Consider the following 27,089-nt stretch of genomic DNA (forward strand, 5'->3'; position numbering starts at 1 on the left):
AGCAAGATACACATTTTAATGCCACTGCTATAATCCTTACAGCATTTATTAATTTACATATTCACTCTCTGTAACCAGTGCGCATTGAGTTTGGCTTGGAGCAGTGGTTCTCAAACCTGTTCTGGAGTACCCCCAGCCCTGCACATTTTGTATGTCTCCCTCATCTATTACACCTGATTCAACTCATCAGCTTATTAGTGGAGACTGCAAGACCTCAAGTGGGTGTGTCAGATATAGGGAGACATAAAAAATGTGCATGGAGAGTGCATGGAATTGCATGGCAATGCAGATGCCAGAACATGACTTAAAGGATCAATACTATCAGTCATATACTGTGTACATATACAGGATAAATAGAAAGAAAAATAAAGAGTAGGTTCATTTTTTTAAATAATAAATTTTTGTAGATTAGTTTGCTAAAATCTGTATTTTATGCTTTTTGAGAAGTCATTAATCCATTTGAAATACCCATTTCAAAATACAGAGAACCACAATTATACAGAAACTGAATAATTTATCACTTTTTTTAAGTGTTTTAATTTATCTGCTTGACTTATTTAGTGCATTCAAATTGTACACATATAATTTGTTTAGGGTGGATGAGGATATTATGCATCTGGTAAGGAATAGATGGCCAGATGCTAAAACTGTAAGGTAAAAACCCTTTTACCATTTTTTTTTTCTTATCCAGCTCTCAATGTCTCTTTAAGGTCCAATTACCACCATTATCAAACCAGTAACTACGACTTTTTCCTTAATAAACTCATAATTATCATAATTTGCTGTTTATTAATAGTTAGTAAGGAAGTTGTAAAGTTTAGGTATTGGGTAGGATTAGGGATGTAGAATATAGTCGTGCAGAATATGTGCTTTATAAGCACTAATAAACAGCCAATATTTTAATAATAGGCATGCTAATAAGCAAATAGTTAATAGTGAGAATTGGTCCCTATAATAAATGGTTACCATTGTTTTTTTTTTAAACTTTTTTCTTTACTAATAATTGTATAAGAAAAAAATGTATTTAGATTTCATTTAGACCTCCATTACTAATCTTTACAGAGTAATGTGTTGATCTCTTCAGCTCTGTCAGTAATAGGCCTACTGCGGAAAGGCTTTACAGGATGCTATGGTTTCAAAGCATGCCCTAAACAATATGAGATGGAAGAAACATCAGCACAGGGCACAAACTTCTTCAGACATTAAGAGAAAAGGGAACACTCCCTGACTACCTTCTTAGCCTTTACTACAGATAGATTTCATACTGAATATTATATGATTGGTTCAGGTAACATATGTTTATTTAGCCTGTTTCACAGAGCTTAGACTAGGTATTACTTGGCCATTTGTAAAAAATTAGCCTTGTATTTGCAGGGGATTTTGCACTGATATACTAATGTAGATGGTCTCTCCCCCTTGTGGTGGGAGGTGATATTAAGGTAAGTGTGCTACTAGTATGTGCATTGCTTGTTCAGAATAGCATAGTGTCATACTAACCTCACTTTTACTCATTATATACAACAAATTGTGCCACATAACAGAACTGAGTGGTATACTTTATAATAAAATGCCATGCTGCAAATTGACATTCCATTTTCTGACATACATTTTTTGTATATGGTTTGTAATATATATAATATAGCCCATGTGTATGTGTACACTCGTACATGTGTGTGGTAAAGAACAAAAAAGTTATTTGAACTATTGTAATGGATTGAGTGAGTGAAACAGAAAACAATAGAAATAGATCTACCGCTGAGCCTAATAGTTTGTCTTGCTGAGCGTTTGAGCTAAAATCCCCTTATCTGTGGATTTGTGATGTGACAACAGCTTTTGGAAAATGGCTTGAGAAGTTGGAAAATGGCTTGAGAAGCACCTGAAATCTTCTTTGTTTACTAGGGCCCTAAGTTTCTTGCTCATGTGAATAATCCGTTTCATGGTGTGCAGGGATGTTTTACTCTCAAATCAACATTTCTCTTTCTCTCGTAGGTGATTTTGACAGAGATGAACTCAAATGGGTTCCAGCGCTCTTTCTCTGATGAAGATGATATGACGAGTATCTCAGAGAGTGATGTCATCTACGCCTTCCAGGCGCCACCCCTCTTCAGAAGAGGAGGCTCCATGCGATTCTCAGGTAGGGAAATAAGGAAACGTAAGGAAATGCTTCAGGTTTCTAGCAACTTTAGCTAACTGGATATTGACAGTAAGAGGTGCTGTAAGCGTTTTCAGATGTTTGCTATCTTCGGTCTAGTCTCACAAGTCCACACACATTTTACTTTTTGTGGCAATTTATTCTGGCCAAGAACTGTCCACTTCTCAGACGGGAGGAAACCACCTTATTTTTAATGTTTAGAGGAGGGGCTATCCTTCTTACACAGCTTTCATTCAAACTGATCAAAAATGACTCTTGATCTTAATCTCAGAAGTTACATAAAGTCAGCCAATTAGATTGGAGTATTTTTTGTTGCAAATTGACAGGCAAGAAGTACCATTTTCCAGAAAAGAATTTGCACCTGAATATAAGTCCCACAGTGTTGTTAGTGAAAACACATATATAAGTCGTATTTTATAGTTATATCCAGAAATAATGGAAAATACCAGTAAATTAACAGTATAATCAATACAAACATGCATTTTAGTTCCTCTAACTCCAAAAAGAATCATTCTATTGAGCACTATTCAGAGCAGAACAAGAACATATAACAGAAGTATAAAATAAACATATTAGTATTCATTATAAACAATATTTATTAAACCCCAAGTGCTTTACCACAAATTCATCAAAATAAATCACCATCATCACACTCAGTGATTCCACATTTCCACTGCATTTCTGTTTTCTTCAATACTGTACAACAATTAGTTTAAACTGAGCTATGCAACTTTATTATATAAATTAAGTGTTATGATGAATGGGGTGTAATGTTGATTAGCAAAAGATTTTTAATGTGTTTTACGTGCTTGACGTTAATTGCCTTATACAAGTCACAGCATGTTCCAGATGATTAAAAAAAAAAAACGTATAATGCAGAAAATACAGTATTTCTTGACACTTTTTTGCTGTTTACTGGGGCTATTTCAGACAAATTTGATTTCTTTGGACACCTGTTTCAGTGTTTTCTGTCAGGTAGTAGGGACATTGCATGTGTGGTATTTCAAAAAATATTTGCTTAGGGCAATTTCAAGAAAAATGCAGGCATAAAAGTCAATGTAATGTAGCATCATAGAGAGATGTTTACACAGGAATATTTGAAGTGCACAGTGACTTATCAGTCCAATGATGTATGTAAGGGATAGAATGCAGCATGGGTTCTTCCCTATAAATGAGCTTGAGATATCTAAAGAAAACTTTCACCTTAAAGATTAAGACGCTCTGTTGATTACAGATAAAACTGTACAAGTCTTCAGACAATGTGGTTGTTTAATATGGCTGACAGGTGGATGATTGAAGATTGATAACAATGCAAATTATGCTTATGGAAGTGTCAAGAAGAATGAATGTTGTCAAAAATGGAGGACGAAAAAAATGGTCTCTCAACACGACTTGATTTTTTTTTGCTACCGATGTTACGTTCCTTGTGAAAAATATCTACACTTAGCATACATTTAAAAACAGTAGTTTTTACAGAAATAATATACTTTAAAAGAAAATAGTTAAATGCAAAACTAATGTAATGTTTTCAAACACTTAATTGCATGTTAATTGCAATTAAATGTATTGGAAATTAAAATATTTTAGTATCAATTTATATTAAAGGTGCTGTGTGTAATTTCATACGTGTTCACATGTTTTTTTCTCAGAAAGAAAAAAAAAACAATTCTCCATACAGTTAATCTACTTCGCAAAAGTGCATTCTGGGCATTCCGGCCACTTGCCATTTACCCAATAATATTTCGATAGCCTGGGTTGCCAGTTTGCAGAAAACACAGCATACTACAGTAATGGAAGTGAGCAAACAAACTGGTTCGCAGATTCTACCCAATCTAAAAAGCCTCAAGCATACTAAAACTCAGATGAATTAACGCATCAGTTTACAGTGTAAGGTTCATCGCCCTCCAATGTCAGTTGCACTTGTTTGTGTTGCATGCCCTCAGTCTGACAAGCTGTGAGAACATTCAGTCTGAGGAGGAGGGGGCGGGATAAACAATATTTTGAATTTAGACACCAGTATATTTCATTCATGCTGTCATTGTTATAGACTGCACCTTTAAATGCAGTTAGCTGAACTTTAGAGTTAATATGTTTATTGGTTTATTGCACATTTGTTATGATTATATTTATATCTTAAAACTGATCTTTGATCATATCAAAAAAATAAAAAATCATATTTAAAAATAATTTCTTCATGTCTTAAAATGCCTTAAATCTATCTCTACACCCTTAGCTCATTGAGTATACGTGGATTTGTGAATATGCAAATTAGTCTATGCAGGCACCTGCACTGACCTGCACTACTTTCACTCAGTTGGCGAAAGTAAATGCTATAGTAGACTGCAGAACTCACTGACTGGCCATTGCTTTCAAGAAATGCTTTATGACAAAGTCATACGACTTTGATTGGCTATGGTAATCAACCCTTCAAAAACATGTTGTAAATATAAACCTTTGACCAGATATGAAAAGGCCTGCCCCACATGTTGGATTGGTTAAATATGTGTGATGTTGGAGGGGCCGTTTCAAACTGTGTTTTTGGGACTGATTTTGGTACAACGCAGTTTTAGGGGGAATATTCTCTTCAGTGGTGTTGACTGATTAATTTGCACATGGTTGGTCTGTAATCAAATAAAAAATCTACAGATATACATGTAAACAACAGCAAAATAAATAAATAAATAAATCATTTTGACACTTTTATATATAAACTATATAAATAATAAATAAATAATAAATTTTATATAATAACACTGTTCAGTTAAAATTATAATCAAGTAGTCTACTTTACATATGCTTTATTATGCCAGCCAACACATCAAATAAGGGAACTGACAAAAGATTATTAAAACACATACATTTGTCAAAAGATAATAATTGGAATAATTTATTTTTTAATGTTTTTAAAATAAGTCTTATGTTCACCAAGGCTGCATTTATTTAATCAATAATACAAACAGTAAGGTTTTAAAATATTAATTATGAATTAATAATAATTATTAATAACTATTTTAAATATTAATTATTTAAAATAGCTGTTTTCTATTTAAACAAAAGTTAAAATGTAATTTCCACATTATACATTTATACAACTCCATTTACTCAACTCAGTGTCACATAATCCTGGAAAAATAATTATAATATGCTGATTTGCTGCTCAAGAAACAAAACCATGTGACTACATATACAGAAAATTAATTCACATTACCTTATTATACAGGGGTCACTTGGTTCTTTCAAAGCACTTTACTTGTACAGCTACTCATCTGGCTGTCAGCATTTGGCTAATGACTATATTTAAACACTTAGCATATTATCCATATTAATTACATTGCTGATTATACTTATGCAGTCATTGTTAGGTAGCATCAGGGTAACATTGTTAATGACTCATCACATAAAGAAATAGCATGTGCAGCATATATTTTAAATGTGGTTACAACTGAAAATACTGTATTAGAAGTGTAATGACAGGCTCATATACTGTATGCTCAAATGTTGCCTACCTTCTCTCTGATTTGGCCTTTTCTACTGCAGTGATTTTGTCCCCCTTGGACAATTTCTAATCAAATGAGACTGTGTTTGGGTGTCTGCCAAGGTGTTGTTATTGAAAAATGAACTTGTGCTTGTGTTACATTTAGGAATTGATATTCCATCTGATGAAAAATAACAACACTGGGACTACTGCAAAGAAAGACAAATGGATTGGCAATTAGAGTGTCCGTCCTTGTTCTTATCTGTATGCCGTGTTCTTTCATCCAAATAAACTTCATTGTGGTGCAATACTCTACTACAAACATGATAACGAATGGATCCATGTGTAAGTTCAATTGAAGTTAATTCTTTTAAATGTATTTGGAGTTTTAAGAGGTTTTAGAGGTGGACCTTCAATGACCAAGCCTATGCTTACAAGGGAAAATGCCATAAAATAGTGTTAGCAAGTAACCTTGGGCAGAACCAAGGATCAAAGGATAATCTGTCTTCCTATCTATTTGGCTTGGCTGGAGGCCATCTTGAAATAAGCAGCAATTTGTATTGATGTATTGAGGCATGTAAACAGCATTTTCCTGACCAACTCTCTTTCTAGAACAATTGGTCTGATCCTATTGCAAAAGATTATTGTTATTAGGAATTTTCACTTTAATTTTTCACTCATACTTATTTCACTTCTGAATGATTTAAATCTATGGATTATCCCATGTTGCTTTATTTTCCAATTGTTATAGGCACCAGTGAATTGTAGTTACATTAGATGGTAATTGCAGCTTGTCTACATCAGGAAACAAGTGCTGCCCAGTTCTGTCTTGGGCCTCATTTCTTTTTACAATGTGTAAGAGTGTTCATCTAGCGGTGAGAAACTTTAAATTGCATTATAAATAACTTTTTGCTGACTTTGCTTGAAGGCATGTTTTATAGGCATATAGCTACTACAGCAGCGAAAGCTTCGGAGACAGTTTGTTATAGACTCTCTGCCTCATTACAAGTGACAGTTACCGATCGGCACTAAAATGTCAGTTGGTGTCTTCTGTCACTCTGCAATTATGTCATAGCTTATAAAGCACTATTTTGAAATGGCTGTATTTTTAACAGCACATTTGAATAAGAACCTGTTGAACCTTCCTCTCAGATTCAATATATATTACAAATTGGAATATTGTATATATAATTAGCAATCTTATGTGATGTAATACCCCTAAATTAAAAGTATTAAATAATCATTTAGCATATGCAAAGATTACAACTGCTGTGATTGAGGTACCTTATTAACCATCAGGGGCAGCTGTGACCTAATGGTTAAAGACTTGGACTAGTTACCCGAAGGTCGTCGGTTCGAGTCTTGGTGTTGGCAGGAGTTGTAGGTGGGGGGGAGTGAATGAACAGCGCTCTCTTCAACCCTCATTACCCATGGCTGAAGTGCCCTTGAGCAAGGCACTGAACCCCCAGTTGGTCCCTGGGAGCTGGATATATAGCTGCCCACTGCTCTGGGTGTGTTTTCAAGGTGTGTTCACTTCTCACTGCTGCGTGTGTGCACTTAGATGGGTTAAATGCAGAGGAACAATTCTGAGTATGGGTTACCATACTTGGCAAATGTCACGACTTTCACTCTCAGAATCATTTGGCTCCTCCTTTGGCCTTACAATAAAACAATGACAACAGATGTTGTTCTTGTAGCTCAAAGAGCAGAGCATGTTTATAGCAACACCAAGGTTATGGGTTTGATATCCAGGGAATGCTTGCACTGAAAAATCTAAACCTTAAATGCAATTTAAATCGCTTTGGAATAAAGCATGCCAAATACAGGTCAGTTGTAAGGTTTAATGCAATGTAATCCAATGCAATGCATATATCTATACAGTACAGACCAAAAGTTTGGACACACCTTCTCATTCAAAGAGTTTTCTTTATTTTCATGACTATGAAAATTGTAGAGTCACACTGAAGGCATCAAGGGCTATTTGACCAAGAAGGAGAGTGATGGGGTGCTGCGCCAGATGACCTGGCCTCCACAGTCACCGGACCTGAACCCAATCGAGATGGTTTAGGGGTGAGCTGGACCCAGTGGCGGATCTAGAAAATTTTGCATGGGGGGGCAAAGGGGTGGCAGGGGTACATGGAATCCCTATATATGAATTGCTTTAAAAAAAACAGTAGTTATTGTTTAATCATGCCCTTACACACTACAACGTTTTTTAATTCACAACACACACACCAGTTATGTTTAGACTACTTAATTCTATTGTATTTGTTATTTCCCCAGTTGTAACCTGGTTTCATTGCTGTGATATCTGAGAGGAATTGGATTTAATAGGACTGCTTCGGCTTAGCTAATCAAATGATCGATCTCCTAACTGGCACTGTATTGTGTGTTGTAACGTAACAGCCCAAACTAAAATTGGGTATTTTTATTTAAAGTAATTAATTAATTATTAAAGCGATTTAAGGGAATAAAGAAAAAGAAAGGCTTGTTGTATTAGTGAAATAATTGTAACTATTTGCAACTAATATTTTATTTTTAATTTACATAAATGAATCAAGGAAATTATAGCATATTTTCAATTCAAAAAGACAAAATTTAATAAATAGATAAAAAAAGTTGAACTTTTCTATTGTAAAACAGTCAAATATTAAATTACCTACTTACATTTTACCAGGCATTTGTTAACTTATGTAATAATTTTGACATTGATGAGCTAGACCGCTGAACTTTTAGTCTTCATAACAACAAACAGAGCGTTGCGTAATGTAGTGCATCAGAGCAGCATCAATAATAATATCAAGTGAATCTCTTATCTGCATCTTAAGTTTATTGCCAATAATAATGAGAGGTTTGCGAACGTGAACTCGGTGAGCTCGCGCAAAACACATCTTCAGCACAGCGACTCATTTAAACGCCTCTGATTGGCTGATGTGATCAACAGACATGTCTGTGATTGGCTACAATGCTCAACGTTGCAAAAGCACGTCAAAAGTACCTTTAATGCAAAGGGAAAAATATAAATAAAAATGTAATATGCACTGTTCATGATTAGTTAATCGCAGCCGCTGTAATCTTATTCACATTTGTTTTTCTGATGAATTGTTTTGCTCTGTGAGAAAGACAAGTTAGCAAAATATTCGGGGCTTTACTAAAAACTTTCGGGGCTTAAGCCCCATTAGCCCAGCCCTAGCGCTGCCCCTCAATATTTTATATTTTTTATTAAGCTGTTCTTGTCTTTACTAAAATCAAAATCACCCGCCCATGGCTGGACCGCAGACAGAAGGCAAAAGGGCCAACAAGTGCTAAGCATCTCTCGGGGAACCCCTTCAGGACTGTTGGAAGACCATTTCAGGTGACTACCTCTTGAAGCTCATCAAGAGAATGCCAAGAGTGTGCAAAGCAGTAATCAAAGCAAAAGGTGCCTTTTTTGAAGAACCTAGAATATGACATATTTTCAGTTGTTTCACACTTTTTTGTTATGTATATAATTCCATATATAATTCCACATGTGTTAATTCATAGTTTTGATGCCTTCAGTGTGAATCTACAATTTTCATAGTCATGAAAATAAAGAAAACTCTTTGAATGAGAAGGTGTGTCCAAACGTTTGGTCTGTACTATATATATATATATATATATATATATATATATATATATATATATATATAATATTTTTTAAAATAAAATAAAATATAAATTAAATTAAATAATCTCTTTTTTTAACATTGTAATTATTATTGGGTCTATTTTTTCTGTTCAGTTTTTATTTACAGTTCAGATTTAACTAGAAGTGTTCAGTACAATTTACAATTAAAAAATAAAAATAAATAACTTGTCAGCTGTGGTTGCCAGAAATTCATCATAAATGTATATTGTGTCATATGAAGACAAAAAGCTGTTGGGGTAACAAACATTACAATAAAATAACGCAAGCAAATATATTCATACGACATGCAAGAAAATAATAGTAATAATGCAACAAAACTCCTTATGTAAAATTTTATCATTTATGACAGGGACTTCTTTCCTTTCATTTAGTTTTTTACTGTCAGTTATACATTAACTCTTAATAGTTTTACTTCCAAAAATACAAATCTGACAGTACTTTACATGTATATGAATTTGCATATAATGTGGTGTTAATAACAGACTAACAGACATACTAATACTAGCATTTTAATACTCTAGTTGAAGTATAAATGAATTGGATGGCCCAGTCTAGCAGGTACTGTGCAATATCTTTGCCCTTTTTTTCAGCACATATACAAAGTGCCCTCCCTTGAGAAGATTTGATTGACAGATGAGGTTAGAGGGTCATCTGTCTCAACAATTCTTAGATCAGCTTACATCTGGATCTCTCTGAAACTTAAGCTGAAAGAGGTTTGTTGAGGTCATGTGTAACTGAGCAAAAGCACACTCCACTTCTCTGATGGTATGTAACGCTCTTGTATATTTCCCTGGTGATTTCTGGATTCTCTAGCCCAGACCAGTGAAGAATTCATTCTGCATGGGCTGCTTTTTTACTAACACTTTAATAAATCACTAATATCTAATGTTCCTATTACAGTAATCATCTTCCTCAGATATTTTCTGTCATCATGCATCTACTCTGGTGTCGTGTAATTAAACTACTTGTCCAGGTTAATTACAAGTTAAGCTTGTAAGAAAAGCAAAAATGAATCAGCATTATGTTACAAGTGCTGTACAAGTTACTTGACATGTATTGAGACAGAAATGTTCCTTTAAAGCCACAGTGGAACACATGACTCATACAAAGTAATGTTAAATATTTTCTCTTTGAAGTATTGTATTATGTAGTGAGTTCTCTTTCTAACATCCGTTCGGCATCTCACTATGGGAACACCTCAGGCGTGATAGACCAATTACACCACGTCTGTCAAACTGATGGACCAATCGCTGCAGCAATCAGAGAGTCCCGCCTCCCTGGTATATAATACACTGAAGCCCACTGCTGCATCATTCTTGCTTTCTTTCCCATGAAGATTGTGTAAGCTGTACTCAACTGATGCATTATTGGATTTACCGTTCTACAACTTATGGACGAAGCCAGCTGGTGACATTGGAAACGCGGTAACTCTTTATATTGCTGTTTGCTAGGTATTTTTTTCTTTTGGCAAGTGGGAAAACGTCCACATCAAGGCGAGTTTTTCTTAATTTTAATTTAATTTAACTTTCTAGAATAGTTTACCTAACAAAGAGGGTCAAGAGAGTTATGACTACAGCTAGTATGATAGGGTATTTGGATTTCGGCTAAGGATTCACATCCTCTTTGTATAGCTTTTTTAGGGGATAAAGCCTGTCCAAGCTGCTGTATCTAACCCAGAGGGCTGCTCTATTTTTTCTGGTTTTCCTTTAAAATCTTGTGAAAGGAGACTGAAGGTGGCAATAGCAGGAAACCAGGACCCATGCTACCAGGACCCATGCTTCTCTTCTCAGTCTCAGCCCATCGAAGAGACAGCTAAGCAGACACAAGAACCTAGTACCTGGGGTGATATTATGGATGTGCAGGCATCTGATCTGCCCGCTCTTTGGTGATGCCCTTGCGGGTGTGACAGGAGAGGATGACAATGATGATGTGGAATTATCCCCCGTTTCTAGATGTTGATGAAGAAGAGGAAGAAGATGCCATCCTCCCTCCTAACTCAACACGTCCACCAAGTAACCAGAGTGGGGACCTGCCCTCTTCCCCTGCGTTGGAGGTAGATTTAATGGAAGTTTGCTGCAGAGCTGCTGCCAAACTGTCGATCAACAGGCACTCTCAGCAGGTGGGTAAAGGGGCAGAGAAGGATCTCTACGATGGCAAGAGGTGGCATAACATCTTCCACCAGTTAGACAGTTTATCCCAGCTGTCCTGGCATGTATGGCGGAGATTAAAAGAAACTGGGACAAACCTTTTTCCCAGCATGTGCCCATCAAGGGTTGTGCACATCTTGACATTCAGAAAATGGGGGAGTTGGGGGAACGAGATGCTGCGTCGGAGAATGCTTTGGAAGTGTCTACTTCTGTTCCATTACCAGAGCCTGCTCGGGGCCCACCAGAACTGGATTCTGTGGCCTCTCACTGCAGTGTGCAGGACCCACTGAGACACATTTGGCAGTAGTTATCATGCTGCCAAATAGTCTACTAAGGAAATCAGCCTCTCAAGACTGATCTCTGGTATCATCAGAGCAGTTAGCTCGGTGCCCTAAAGTGGCACAAAGGAGACGGCCGAAATAGCTGCTCTGGAAACCGCCCAGGAGGTCGCGACCCTCTTAGCACTGCTATGTTTTTGGGCGGTAACTGAGAGAAGCACTTGCCGGAGCGAGACCGCTGTGCCCTGTAACACTGGCAGGGTTGATAGATCAATCTCCTGAGGGCACTGAGGAGAGACGGGCACTGTGTAATGTGGTGTACCCTGCTCTTCCCCAGAGGGGCCTGCCCTCCAAGGTCCTGAGCCACAGCATCAGGACTCTCGTAGCTGAAGTCTCCTATAAACGATGGTCCTCAGACCCATGTTACTAGGAAGACCTACTAGGAAGACTAGACCAGAGCCTTCTCGGGGCAGGACCCCATGAAGCACACTTGTCAGGGGCTCCCACACCTCCATGTGACCCCCTAGGGGAACCAGTCTCGCCTAGAACCACTAGCTCGGTGCCCTGAAGCAGCGGAGTGGCAGGGGACGACCGTGCTAGCTGCTCTAGAGACCTCCGTAGAGGTAGCGAACCTCTTAGCACTGCTACGTTTCCGGGCGGTAACTGAGAGAAACGCTCGCTGGAGACCACTGCACCCTGAAACACCAGCATGGTTGTCAAATTAATCTCCTGAGGGCACTGAGGAGAGACGGGTTCCATGTAATGCTGTGTACACAGCTCTTCCCCAGAAGGAGCTGGCCCTCAAAAAGTCCTAGGTCGTAGGCGTCAGGACCTTATGACGAAGGCTATCCAGCAAAAATGACGGTCCCCAGAACCGCTTTCCACTAGAAGCCTTTGGCCTTGGAGCGCCACTCTGACTCTAGCATCTGCGGAGTACAAAAAGTGACACCCCTGTCACAAGGGGCTGGAACACGGTAGGGTTGGGACTGCTCTGCCCAGCAGTCCCTGACTACCTCAACCTTCTCAGAGGAAGAGGGGTAAACACCTGTTCTCACTCGAGAAATTACATCCCAAGAGCCCCTGTACATCTAACTTCTCATAAGCTGCGTTTCCATGGACCCCTCTAATCATTTCGTAATAGGACTAGAAGCACAATCAGAATAAAAATGTCACATGTAAACACATCAATCGGACTGAATCGGCTCGATCCGACTAAAATTTTGATCAGATTGTGAGGGGTGGTTCATCCCTTTTGTAATCCGAGCGAGAGGACATGTAAACACTTGATCGGATTGAAAACCGAAACTGGAAAGTACTGTGCATGCGCAGTGATGTATAAATAGCGTAATGACGTATGACATGCGGAACAAGGTGTTCTTCCTGGTGAATAAAGTGTCATAAATAAGTGTCCTGTCATTATAAATCTCCCCTTTCACTCAGTGTATGTGAAGTGGAAAATGACCACGTCCCACCAGTCCTCGTTTAAGACTCTCATCAACAGACAACTAGTTTTGAGTGCGGGAAGAGGCACTTTTACTACTTTTTTTTTTTTTTTTTTGCTAAATTAAATTTAAACAGCACAACAGTTCATGTGCTGGTCGTCACCTAATTAGGACCCGAATTAGATAAATATAATGTGTGCTTTTTAACAGCAGCGGGAAACTCTGTATATTCATGCAGTGTGCGCATGTCAAAAGAGTAATCTTTTGCCATCCGGCCTGCAGCCCCCCCCCCCCCATTTCTGGAGAGGAAATCGGCCACCGCCATCTGAACACCCGGCCTGTGGATCACCCTGAACTTAAAAGGCTGAAGAGCTAGGTACCAACGAGTGATCAGCGCGTTGGTATCCTTCATGCGGTAATCTACACAGAAACGGACGTAGCCGTCCGTTTTCGGAACTAAAACTATCGGGCTCGCCCAGTTACTATTAGATTATTCTATTACCCCCCATGTCAAGCATAGCGCCTAATTCAGCCTGAACTACTTTTTTCTTGTGCTCAGGTAAACGATACGGCCGGCTGCGAACTACCACGCCCGGCTCGGTCTCGATATGGTGCTGAATCAGGTTAGTACGGCCCGGTAGGGGTGAGAAGACGTCGGCAAACTCTGCCTGCAATTTCGTTAAATCAGTGAGTTGGGACGGCGAGAGGTGATCTCCCCCTGGAGCCAGGGCGAGGGATGGTGGTTTGATATTCGCCTCGATCAATCCAGCTCCGGAACCTCTCGCGGTCCTCCTGCTGGGCCTGGACAATGGCCTGAAAACGTCTCTCCTGGTCGGTCCTCAGGTACAGCAGGGCCTGGTGTTGTTCGCGGTGAAGGACCACGAGGGAGGCGATGATATCCGCAAGCGGCGTGGCGGCCGGACTTTGCATGGCGGCGGCGACGGTCCTACTTCCTCCCGGGTTTCGGCACCAGTGTAGCAAAGTTCGTTGGTTGGAAGGAAGAGGACAAAGGGGTCGGCGGGACTGCTGACAGTTTTATTATAAAATAAAAAGGACTCAAAAGTTACAAACACCCAAACGGTGACTCTTATTCTGACAGCGCTAGTTCCAGGTTACTCTTTCCGGTTTCCGTTTTCGTTTCCGGCCTGGGTCAGCAGTCCGTCTCTCTCTCGCTTGCTTCCGATTCTCCTGGCGTTTTAAACTCTCTCCACGCCAATTACTAGAACAAGAAACAGGTGATGATAATTTCTGCACAAACCACTCACTTACCGCTCGTCTCCTGATTCTCTCTCCCGCTGCAGACTTAGCTAAACCACGCCCCCCCTGCCACACAGACGACTAAACACGGTCTGGTGTAGAAAAATTTACATCAAACACAGGGAACACGGGTGGAGATAGGTTGAGCCGTCTCCAACCCGTTTGCCAGATCATGTGCGATTCCCGAGATCTTGGTCGCTGCCGTATATCAGCAGCAGCGCAACTGCAAGATTGCATGCACGGACGCACTCCTCGTAGCCTGCTCGGTGAGAGCGGAGCGCTCAACAGGGAGAAAAGCACAATCAGCCCCCCGAGAGCCTACTGCACGAGCTCCACCCCTCATTAAAGCTCCTCATTATAATATCAGGCATAATATGCTTGTGATAACTGATGCTTGTGTAACTGCAACTGGCGAGCTCATCGACGGATCAGCTCTCGAGCTCTCCAAGCATTTTGCTTTACTCTCAGAAGGCTAATTTACTACCTCCACCTGGACTTTGGACCCACTGAAACTGCGTTTCAGTGAACTGCGAACAGGTGTGCGTGCCAGAAGGAAGCACGCGATTCAGTGAATTTGAAGTTGAACTCGAAGGAAATGAATTGAACCCCTGGCCATATTTATGCTTTATGCAGTGTAAGCTTAACTAGTGAGACCAACTAGCAGCTTATAAAATCTCAACAAGACATCAAACCTTCGCAAGCATGTAGAGGTAAGCTAAATAATTGCAACATTGCATTGGTGGTTAAAATGAAGCTTTGACATTTTAGCAAGAGGTTTTGCACAAATTAGCCAAAAAGAGTCTGCAATATATCGTCTGCGATAATATCATAATTGTTGTTTTAATGATGTGCGTGCGCATTTATAGTGTGTTCTTTCACTGATCCCCCCAAAAATCAAAGACCTCCAGCTCATTAATTTCACTCTCCGGCACAGGGTTTTCCAAACAGACGTTAAAAAAGTCTTTCAAGGCCGCATCATTATATCCCAACCCCACCGCCAAGGTCCAGAACTCTTGTGCCACACCACCCACCTCATTCCCCCTTTGACGGAGGGTGGTTAATTTAAGGAATCTTCTCCTCCACTCCTCCATACTGGCTGGGGAACGGACACAAAATCCCACACCGCTGGATCTGATCAGATGGAGTCCTTCTGTAACGAGCGGACACAGGAGACAAGATATCCAAGAGCAGTGTGTTTATTGGGTAATCCAAAAATCTGAATCCAAACAAGCAGGGAGTCAAAACCATGAAATCAGTCAGGAACAAAACAAACATGAAACAAGAAACTAGAACTAGAAATCACAGGGGAATGCGAGGAAACTGGGTGACGGAAAATAAGGACTCCATGAAACAGACAGAAAACAGACCAGTTTATATAGACAGGATAACGTAGGAAGTGGAGATAGCTGAGTGCAATAGCTGGTGTGCAATTAACTGTGATGAAGGGACAAAGCTATGTGGGGAATGTAGTGCCTGCGGTGAGGTGCCTATGGGGAAGTGAGACCACTAGTGGACACCCAGGGAAACACAGACCAGACACCGTGACAAGATATCTCTCGCATGTCTCTTCATTGAGTATTGACTGAGTTACAGTTCATTTTAATGATGCGTGTCTAAATGAAGATCAGCGCAGACAAAGGCTGCAGACAATACACCTTGTTTGAGTAACACTTTATAATAATGTTCGGTTATAAGTCATTTATAAATTATTAGTTAATGAAGAACTAATCATTTACAAAACATGACTATACATTTATAAATGATTAATAAGTAATAAGTTAACATTTTAGTAATGTTTTATTAATTCAGTTATAAGTCACTTATAAGTTATTGATTAATGATGAACGAATCATTTACAAAACATGACAATATGTTCAGAAATGAATAATGAGTGCTATGCTAGCGATTTACAAATGTGTTGTAAGTTATCTTAAAAAAGTTGAAATCATGAAATAAATCAAACGTATCATTAGTAGATGGTTTATAAGTTATTAGTTGATAACATTATTTATCACTTATAAATAACTGAAGAATTTATGTCAAAATCGTTTTGTATGATTATCTCAATAAACAATTGTTAATAATGAACAAATGATGAACAAACCATTAGTAAATGATCAGTATATGATTTATTGGCGAATTTGTTAGCTGGTCTTTGTTCAAAAGCACAAATATGCAGGTATGCTAAAGCTCTATTTTTAAGAGTAACTCATTTGTTTTGAAGTGGATAAACATTTATAAATGCCTTTAGTCAGGTGATTCTAGTGGCTTGTGTTAAATCCTTTCTCTCATCAGCACAGACTTGTGTTCTTGTGTTCATTTTCAACAGATTCGATTGATGTATTGCTTTTATCTGTACGATCAAAACTGAAAGTGTAATTTAAGTTCTTTTCGGGGTTATCAGGAGAAAATGCGTCATAACGTGTATATGCGTTTATCAACTTCAGATGGTTAAAATGTAGTATCTGGATTTACTGTAGGTAACTAAGAACCGCTATTGTATGTGGTGTTTTCACAGTACCAAAATTTCATTATTCGGTGCCAATTTCAGTACCAAAGCAAAAAACAAAAACATGCTAATTAAATTGTTTACTATACTTTCATTTAATCCCAACTGTGTATATATTTAAATCAAGATTAAAAAAAAAAAAAAAAAAAAAAGCCCAGAACTGCTTTTCTGACTGATATGACACAAACAATGTTAACAATTTGTGCATTCTCTAACATGCATATTTTAAATTCACAATTCAATTGAAAGCCTCTGGTGTGTAAAAATAGTAAATATCATCATGTTTTTTACCCTAATAAAGGTTCTAGGAGCATTAAATTGTTAATAAAGAAACTTAATTGTAATGCTCTTTATATTAGCGTTAGCTGCACTTATGCTAACAATTAACTACAGTGGTCATTTCAATCCGATGTTCAAATGAAAGTATGTAATAATATTCATAACAGAAGCTGTGTTTCCCACAGCCATTGGCAAGAATAAATGAAAATGACATCCATAATTTTATGAAGACAGTCGGTTTCCTTCAGAAATACACCCACACCAGGTTTCGACTTTGACACACGTGCAGTGCTCATGTTTATTCAATGAAGTCAAAGCCTTTTGGAAAATCTATTTGTGGCGGTCAGTTTTGATATTGTGGCGGGCCGCCACAAATAAATTAATGTACGGGAAACACAATGAAACTTACCTGCTTGAGCTATTTCATTTGATCTTGGTGTCTGTCTTTAAAGTGTTTTGTTAGTTTGGTGTGTTTCTCACTTTTGATGTTGCTACGTCTCATTGCTTTTATGAAGAGAGCGCATCTGCGCACCTTTCAGATTAAGAACCGGGTTGACCGGGTATTTGGTACCATTGGTACTTTAAAAAACCTGGTACCGTGACATTTTCATTTTTTTTTAGTACCGATTTGGCACTGAAGTACCGGGTCTTTTGACAACTATAGCAGAAAATGTGCAAAACATGACAGCCTTTGCCTTCTTCTTCTCGTCTCGTCTTCCCAGGCCACATTCTCCCAAAGACTCTCATCATCCAAGTCTCCATGTTCCACATCACTATATTCATCAACAATCTCATCAAATGCCATGGCTATATTCTCTCCACTGTGTTTGCCACAGAAGCGCCTATAGTCTAAAAGAAAGGACTCCAGCTGAGTTTAATTTTGGTTAAATCCATGGGCTGTCACACTGAAGAAAGACAGCATGGTTTGATCAGACCATATCAGCAGTTATGGACACAGATGATTGGGCCTGGTGCTTTCTTTCAATTGAGTCCTTAACCTGATTAACCAACAGAAGAATATGTTTCTCAGTGATTGTCTTCCTTCCAGTGGGATTCTATTTGTTGTCCATTGCTTTTCAGGAAATGCCTGAAATGCAGATTTTTTACAATTTACAGAGGTAAAGTACAGCCAATGAGTAGATCTTTAATGAAGGCGTCATGAATTTCTTGCTGTCTGTGAGAATTTGCATCATAAAGTAGGTTCAATTTAATTGTTTTATTTTTTTTGCAGAATCTGGTCTTGTGAATTCTGTTATGCTGGGCTGTGCAGCATGTACTGGTTGCTGCTGTCTTTTGTACTCTCTTATCCTGGGACAAAAATGAAAATTGTATTATTCCTACTAAATTAGAAAGGTAAATGTAAAACAAAGTATTTTCCTAAAACTTTTTAACGATTTTGTATAAGCCACCTAACTAGTCACTGCAATTCAGAGCACAGTGAATTAAAATAATTACATTAGAACACGTCACCTTTTTTTATTTAAAATAAATATATTTATAATCACTTTATTTCTGTCATGTCACGTTTAAAGATTGGTGATATGAGCAAAGTTTTATTTTATAATGATCATCACAAGTTTTTCTAAATGTAAAATTGTCTAAATAAAATTTTTAAATGTTTTAAAAAAATGATAGGAATGATACTTCAAAATATAATAGTAAACTGCCAATTGGCAGAAAATAACATCTTAATGAGCCAATCATTCATCCGATTCGTCAGATGCATGATTCATTCAAGAATAAAGAAAGTGCCTGTCTTTATGAATTGATCATTGACCCAATTTGTTTTTATCATTCTGGCACTATTTTCATTAATGTATCAGAACAGTAAAAACTGTCAAAAATATTGTGTCTAAAATGTAAGTCACTTTTAATATTAACAACTTTATTGAAATCTTATATAAAATCAATGTCAAATTTACTATCATTCTGATTTGGATTGTGTTATGTTGTCAATATAATGTGTGCAAAATATTAAAAAACCTCAACTTTTACAGCAGTATGTTTCTTCTATGAGTTTGTGTGTGCTGTTGATCCATGAGAGTTTCTCTTGCACAAACAGACAGGCTGCATGAGCCTCAAAGCCGCTGCTGAAATCCAGCTGCATGTGGAGGGACAATGTCAAGCACTGCATGCCACAATATATGTATATGTATAATATGTATAATACTTCAACCGAGTATTTAGGCAGAATTATTCCTTGTCTGTTATTCATTTTTGAAGCCATTATCCATGCCATTCGGAATAAGGTATTCGGCTTCAGACACACCCCTATTTACATATTTTAATTTTACATGCAACACAGATAAGGTTATAGCAATAATGTAATCCTAAAATTCATGTCGTACTTGCAAACTCTTTGTACGCATTATGGTTAATGCATGCTCCAGTAGTCGATTGTTTCCGACAGCGCCGACTAGTGGTTGAAGTAGTCGATCACTTGACTACTCGACTAGTCTATGCAAGCCCTAACATATATATATATATATATATATATATACATATAGTGTTGACTTTGTATTGTCATATCGTCCAGCCTTAGTAATGTTAGGCTATTGGATTTAAGTTGGTATTTAAAGGTTACATTAATGTAAATTTATTTATTCTCTCTTTCAACATGTCAGTGGAAGTTTGAAGTTGTCCCCAACACTTCGGTTATTGTTGTTTTACAAAATTTGCAGTCCTCAGAGTGCTTCTTTTTTTCTGGATGTCTTGTAAATAAATTCCTTGTGATTTTCATAAGCAAAATCAATTATCGCTGACTTCGATAAACATGGTCTTTTCCATGCAGTGCAGATGTGTGGTGCTAAATTTGGGAATTTATGTTTTCCATATAAACCTAACATTACTGCTGCCTTCCAGTCTGGGGCTGAGAAGGCAGGAAGCATACTTTATTTTCGATTATTGTAATTTTTTTATTCTCTTGTTAAACATGAGTCTTGACTATGCTCGGCCAAAATGTCCAAAATATCAGTCCATGACAAGTCCGTCAAGTCCGTGTGTGACAAGTAATAGTTCATTCATAATTGAACTTAAGTCCAAGTCCAGATTTGAGTACCCCAACTCTAATAAATGCATTCATTCATTTATTCATTTACGTACCTCATAATATAGAATCATAATATTAAAACTGAACCTTCTGGTGAACTTATCTCTATATGCAGGTTTTTACAATAATTTTGAATGCTTAAACAACGCCTCTGCAAACTCGTGCTCCTCTACCTCCATTAGAATCAAGTACCTACCAAGTGGACTTGGATGTACATCACAAAAAAAAAAAAGGTCTGTCATGACTCGCTACTTATTTTTCTTTAACTTTAAAATAAAATAGAATTCTTTCCATATTCAAAATAACTGCATTTTTCCACAAAGACATTCAAGCTGTGGGCTGGTCTTAGTGTTTGTGTAAAAGTGTGAAATGTGCGTGTTTGAATGTGTGTCAGTGAGGGCCAAGTTTAATTAAGGCTCTCACAAGCTCACAGTTCCCCTCTTCAATCTGCTCCAGCTGGCCCTCAAATGAGACTCTGACGACTGAAGCCTGCTGTGAGTGTGTGATAGAGAGCGAATCAGAGAGTGAGAGAGAAACCACTTCCATCCTGCCACTTGAAACATGATATTTCATTGGATTGCTAAAGAGAACCAATATTTATCCAGAAGTAGTTATTTTGATGGTGTCTTTCATACAGTAATCATCAGGCTATGTAACAGTATTCATACTGTATGTAGAATCTTATGTAGGAACAGTCTGGAAGCATAGAGTTTTTCGTGTACAGCTTTTCACCCACGGGTGGTGGGTCAATAACAGACGCATTCTAGATTTGGACACCAATAAAATATTGAAAATAGCTTATGTCCCCATGAGAAATATAGGAATTGTATTTGCAATTTTTCTTTAAAATTCAATTTACACCAAAAGTTTGCCGTAAAATATACATTGGTCCTCTGATTTAAAAATGATGAAAAAGTAGCATAAAAGTGACATCAGTAGAGTTTGTTGAAGTTCAAAAGGATTGTGTATGTTGACGTCCTGCATTATTAGTTTTTAATCACACTGTGGTATCAAATACCACTTCTAATTGAAGTGAAAGATCATAGCATGCCAGCAGTCATCAATGAAACCAAAGGGAAGTTAGAATGATGGAACAGTAAAATATGAAATGATAGTCTACATGTTTCAAATACTACTTAGTGTCTACATATCCTGATATACTAGATACAACGTATAGAAAACACGATTGATCTTCTGAAGTCAGAGAACATTGTGTACTTGAAGTCAGAATTTTCCCTCCACTTTCCATTCAGACCACTGCAAAAATGGCATTCATAAATGATATACTGAAATCACCAAGAGCCTGTTAACATGTGACCACCTACGTTTACATTCATTGCAGTAGTAATGAAATAAGCTCCAAGAAGCTGCGCTTTACAGTGATTTTAGAACAGCTAAGGAACGTTGCTAGGCATGATGCAGAGTGGAGTACATATAAAAATTTTAATGTTACAGAATTGAACTTACTGCAAATGTATGAAATATAAATGACCTTCCTTTTTATCTTATCAAGTTTTGAAGACTTGAAAAACTATGTATAAAGTTCGAGTTAGTTATAATTATATACTGCTATTTTAAAACACTAAGATAATTTAATAAAATGCTTATTTCTTTTCATCCATTGTAGGGTTCCATCACTCCCTCCCTTCCTCGCCATACATTGCAGAGCCTGAAGGTCACAGGTTACCACCCTCAGGGACGTTATCGTCAGAATTCTTGAATCAGGGAGGTTCTTCAAAGATCATCCTGTTAATCTGCAATGTTGCTGGGTCTGGCCAACAAGCTACAAGGTAACCAAAGCGCTACATTTTAAACAAATGTTACAGGCTAAGTCTGTACAGAACACCTAATTGTTTACCAGAGATTTCGAGAAATGTTCTAACCCATTCAGTAGAACTTGTTTTACGGACAGAAGCCAGAGCAGTGAATTCTTTAAATGCTGTTTAAAATTCAGTGGACATTTTTATCTTGGCCTATACGATATTATGTTGTGGACCCTGTTAATTTATTTTATGATGCTTACATTAAAAAAATTACTCTATTCTGCTTTAAAACACCCTCACATATTTAAATTTTTGCTGCAAATGCTGAATCAGTATAATTTAAGATTCTGTCCCAACATTATGTGCAGAGACTACTTTATTGTAGGCAGATAAAACAATAGTATTATACTAGTGATAAACATTCATACACTTATGCCTTTATATTTCACCTTATTTTAATGAAGGAGGTGTAGATGAACTTTAACTTCTTTGCTTTATCTAAAGTGTACTTAACTTCCTTTTTAAAACAAATTAATACTTTTATCCAGAAAGGATGCCTAAAATGGATTGAAGATGACCATCTGATATATCAGAAGCAGTACTTTTTCAAATTAATAATCTTCTTTAAAAAAAACTTTTTTTTTTAATCAAACAATATGTCAAGGTTAACATAAAATGTATTAAGCAGCACAACTGTTTCTGACTGTGAAAATAATCAGAAAGGTTTTTCAAGTTCCAAACCAGCATATGATGTCTAATGAATCATGTTACTTTGAGGGCTGGAGTAGAAAACGTCTCAGGTTACGAATGTAACCATGGTTCCCTGAGAGGGAACGAGACACTGCGTCCTCTGAGGGGACACTATGGGGAACACCTCGTCGTGACCCGTGTCTGAAGCATACTTTGAAAAACGCCAACGTGTTGGCCGGCGACAGCCTCTGACGTCACTACCAGCGCGACTATAAATACGCGCCCGTAGGACCCGTCACTATCTTCATCGTGAAGCTTGCGTCCGAAGCATGGCAGGGAGCTAGAGGACGCAGTGTCTCGTTCCCTCTCAGGGAACCATGGTTACATTCGTAACCTGAGACGTTCCCTTTCAAGGGAACTTCGAACTGCGTCCTCTGAGGGGACACTATGGGGAACAGTATACCCACGCCGCCATGCTGAGGGGAGTGCAGACCAGAATCATGGCAAACACTAAGTACCAACTCTACCGCTTTTCTCTTCACCGGGAGTCGCCCCTGGGACGGTCTGACGGCTGCCTTATGACATTATCCCTTACGGCCAAAGGCCTAAGCTACATACCCAACTTATCCTGTAGGGCCTTGGCCCGGGGTAGAGCTAAAGGCTTGGAATCACGGAGATTCCTTTAAAGGGATACGGCTAAGAGCCTGGCACTTTCCTCTACCAAGTCTTTGCCTGTCACACAGGGGCTACTGCTAGCTTTCGCAAAAACCTGCCGAAAGGGCTGTCCCTACAGCACTCTAGTAGCGGCGCCCTGTTCTAGATAGGTATCCGAGGATACCTAGGTGGAGTGGTGCCCAAGATGAACGGGGCTTAAACCAACTCAAGAAAAGGGCACGAAGCAGCAGCGCGAAGCCCTTACCATCTAGGGATTTTAGAAAGAACGCAGAGACTAGCGTGCGAACTTACCACAATGTGGATTTTAGAAAGTGCGCAAAGACTCCCGTGCACACTTACCATAACATGGATTTAAAATACTGTTCTAAGGAGGGGTTCTCGTGGGACTCTGTCAGAGCAGCTCGTAGAAGAATGGCCCGGGAGCAGAGCAATTGGAGGCCTCAGCCCCTGCCTCAGCAGGATGCCTGCTCTCACAGAGCGTCTCAAACAGTATGTGGTACTGGAGCGCTCTGAAGAACCGGGAATCAGTCTCCCAAGAGAGGAAGACTCCGAGCTCCGAGCAGCATGCTCATAGGTGACCCTTTCAGAAAAGGGGGGTGCTGCTGAACTACCCGAGAATTGCCCACACAGCCCCCCCAAGTTGAGGGGGCTTGGGGTGTACAATAAGTACACACCGGTTGGATGAAGCCCAAGGAACACCGGGGCGAATCATCCCGAGAAAGGGAACGAAGTGGAGCGCGTAACCCTTACCATACAGGATTTTAGAAAGTGCGCAGAGTCTTGCGTGCACACTTACCACTTTACGTGGATTTCAGAAAGTGCGCAGAGTCTTGCGTGCACACTTACCACTTTACGTGGATTTGAGAAAGTACACAGGCAAGCGTGTGTACTGAAAGGTTACCTGACAACCACAGTATGTGGGAGCTCACATTCAGAGAGGCCTGTGAAGCCTGCTACCTGATAACCACAATATGTGGGAGTTCATCTACAGAGAGGCCTAGAGAGGCTTACTATCTGTTACCAGATAACCACCTCAGTGGAAACTGAAAGCAATATGGAACTCAACTCCAGGGAGGCTTGGTGAGGCCTACCACCTGACATCCACAAATCGGGGGAGCTCGTATTTTCTTTATGAAACGCACAGTATGTGGGAGCTAAATCTCCAGGGAGGCCTGGTGAGGCCTACCACCTGGCAACCACAGTATGTGGGAGCTCGTCTTCAGAGAGACCTGATGAAGCCTACTATCTGAAAACCACAATGTGCTATTTAGTGGAACGCACAATATGTGGGAGCTAAATCTCCAGGGAGGCCTGGTGAGGCCTACCACCTGGCAACCACAGTATGTGGGAGCTCGTCTTCAGAGAGACCTGATGAAGCCTACTATCTGAAAACCACAATGTGCTATTTAGTGGAACGCACAATATGTGGGAGCTAAATCTCCAGGGAGGCCTGGTGAGGCCTACTACCTGGCAACCACAGTATGTGGGAGCTCGTCTTCAGAGAGACCTGGTGAAGCCTACTATCTGAAAAAAGCCACAACATGCTATTCCGTGGAAACGCATAGTATGTGGGAGCTAAATCTCCAGGGAGGCCTGGTGAGGCCTACTACCTGGCGACCACCGAACGTGGGAGCTCACCTTCAGAGAGACCTGGTGAAGCCTACTATCTGAAAACCACAATATGCTATTTAGTGGAGACGCACAGTATGTGGGAGCCAAATCTCCAGGGAGACCACCCAGCCCCTCATGTTGAGGGAAGCGATGCTTGAGGTGCATAACAAATACACACTGGTTGGATGAAGCCCAAGGAACACCGGGGGCGAATCATCCCAAGAAAGGGAACGAAGCGGAGCGCGTAACCCTTACCATACAGGATTTTAGAAAGTGCGCAGAGTCTTGCGTGCACACTTACCACTTTATGTGGATTTCAGAAAGTGCGCAGAGTCTTGCGTGCACACTTACCACTTATGTGGCTTTGAGAAAGTACACAGGCAAGCGTGTGTACAGAGAGGTTCCCAAGCATCGCAGAGGCGCTGGATCGCACGGGAGCGGTGAGCTCCAACCCTCTTTTCTAGGCGAGGGAGCATCACCTCGCCAGGCGGCCCCTCAGAGGACGCAGTTCGAAGTTCCCTTGAAAGGGAACGTCTCAGGTTACGAATGTAACCATGGTTCCCTGAGAGGGAACGAGACACTGCGTCCTCTAGCCGGACATCTATGGAATTCCCTGCAGTGCTGTGCCAATTCTTTGGCCACCTAGCTACTGTAAGGAAACTCACAGAGATTGTTAGTAGACATATAACCACCAGCAACATAACGTCCATAAACAGGTAGAGCAAGGGTTACCTACTCACCCACCCTCCTGTACTGGAGTCCCGCTGCGGGGCGCCCCCTTCTGGTCCAGACCGTCAGTAAGGCGGTTGCTATGAACATAGAACCAACCAAAACATCATAGGTCCAGAAGGAGACTGTTATGTGAGAGACCGTCCACCTAACCTCGATCAGGTGGAAGCTGGTGGCTACAGGGGAATTAGGCAGGGGAGGACAAAAAACAGAGGTTAAAAACAGAGGTTAAAAACATCCGGAGCTACTAGGTCATACTACCGCTCTGACCCGGGCGAGGACGCTGCCTCGTCCGAATCACGTCCCTCAGACCCTGCTTACCGCTCCGTGACCCGCGGTTCCTCTTGCCCCTGCCCTTAGGCGGGGGAGGAGCGCGAGCCGCAACACTAGCCTTCTGCGCCCCTCTACGACCCTCAGATCGAGATGAGCCAGGACCCCTGAGTTGCTCGGGCTCGGACCTGGACCTTCGTGGAATGAAGGATTTAAAGGCCGCTGAGCGCGCCCTTGCCTCCCTGAACTTCCCGACCACCATCTCGATGGAGGTACCAAAAAGCTCAGAAGGCGAGACCGGAGCATCGAGAAGAAACCCCCTTTCTTCCTTCCCGATGTCAGCCAGGTTCACCCATAGATGTCTCTCCGTCACCACCATGGCCGCCATAGACCTGCCCATGGCGGAGGCGGCCTGCTTGGTAGCTCGGAGAGAGAGGTCTGTGGTGCGGCGCAGCTCGGCTACCTGGTCAGGTGAAAGGCCCTCACCTGTATCCAGGTCCTTCAGCAGGTCAGCCTGGTAGGCCTGGAGCACCGCCATCGTGTGCAGTGAAGCCACAGCCTGACCGGCTGCCGCGTATGACCTGCCATTTAAGCGGGATGTATCTTGGAGGGGCTTAGATGGCAAAGCGGGAGATTTAAGAGAGGATGTTTGCCCCACAGAGAGATAGCAAGCCAGCGTCTCTTCTACAGGGGGCATCCTCTCATAGCCGTTCTCATGCAAGCCCTCGATATTAGCATAGCTCGTATGCTGAAACCGGTGGATGCGAGAGGAAAACGGCCTCTTCCATTCCTTTTCGACTTCTGCATGCAAGTCAGGCAAGAATGGAAGGCTCACCTGGGCTGGAGGGCTATGGTCAGACAAGTACCGCTCAGCAAGGCGACCTCGTGGCGCCACCTTGCTGGCACGCTTCCATGGCAAATCTAATTTTGCCGTGGCGCGATCCATAACCTCTAACAGCTCCTCATACGCGGGACAGGAGGATTGAGAAGGCTCAGCCTCAGCTTCTTCACCACTCTCAGACATCTCCTGCTCTTCCTGGGTAGAACCCAGCAGAGCACTAACTTCAGTGTCAGAATGGGTTAATGATACCAC

At 40.1% G+C, this 27,089-nt stretch overlaps 1 protein-coding gene across 1 annotated transcript in view; it reads left to right on the forward strand.

The window, feature by feature from the left end:
* Window positions 1–27,089, forward strand: part of usp43a (ubiquitin specific peptidase 43a) — a 134,971-nt gene that overhangs the window by 73,879 nt on the left and 34,003 nt on the right. The window contains exons 6-7 of the mRNA XM_059571232.1: window positions 1,990–2,134; window positions 21,886–22,048. Coding sequence (XP_059427215.1) covers window positions 1,990–2,134; window positions 21,886–22,048 — 308 coding nt within the window. The remainder of the gene's footprint in view (window positions 1–1,989; window positions 2,135–21,885; window positions 22,049–27,089) is intronic.

The sequence above is a fragment of the Carassius carassius genome, chromosome 17 (genome assembly GCF_963082965.1).
Source record: "Carassius carassius chromosome 17, fCarCar2.1, whole genome shotgun sequence".
Classification (NCBI taxonomy): Eukaryota; Metazoa; Chordata; class Actinopteri; order Cypriniformes; family Cyprinidae; genus Carassius; species Carassius carassius.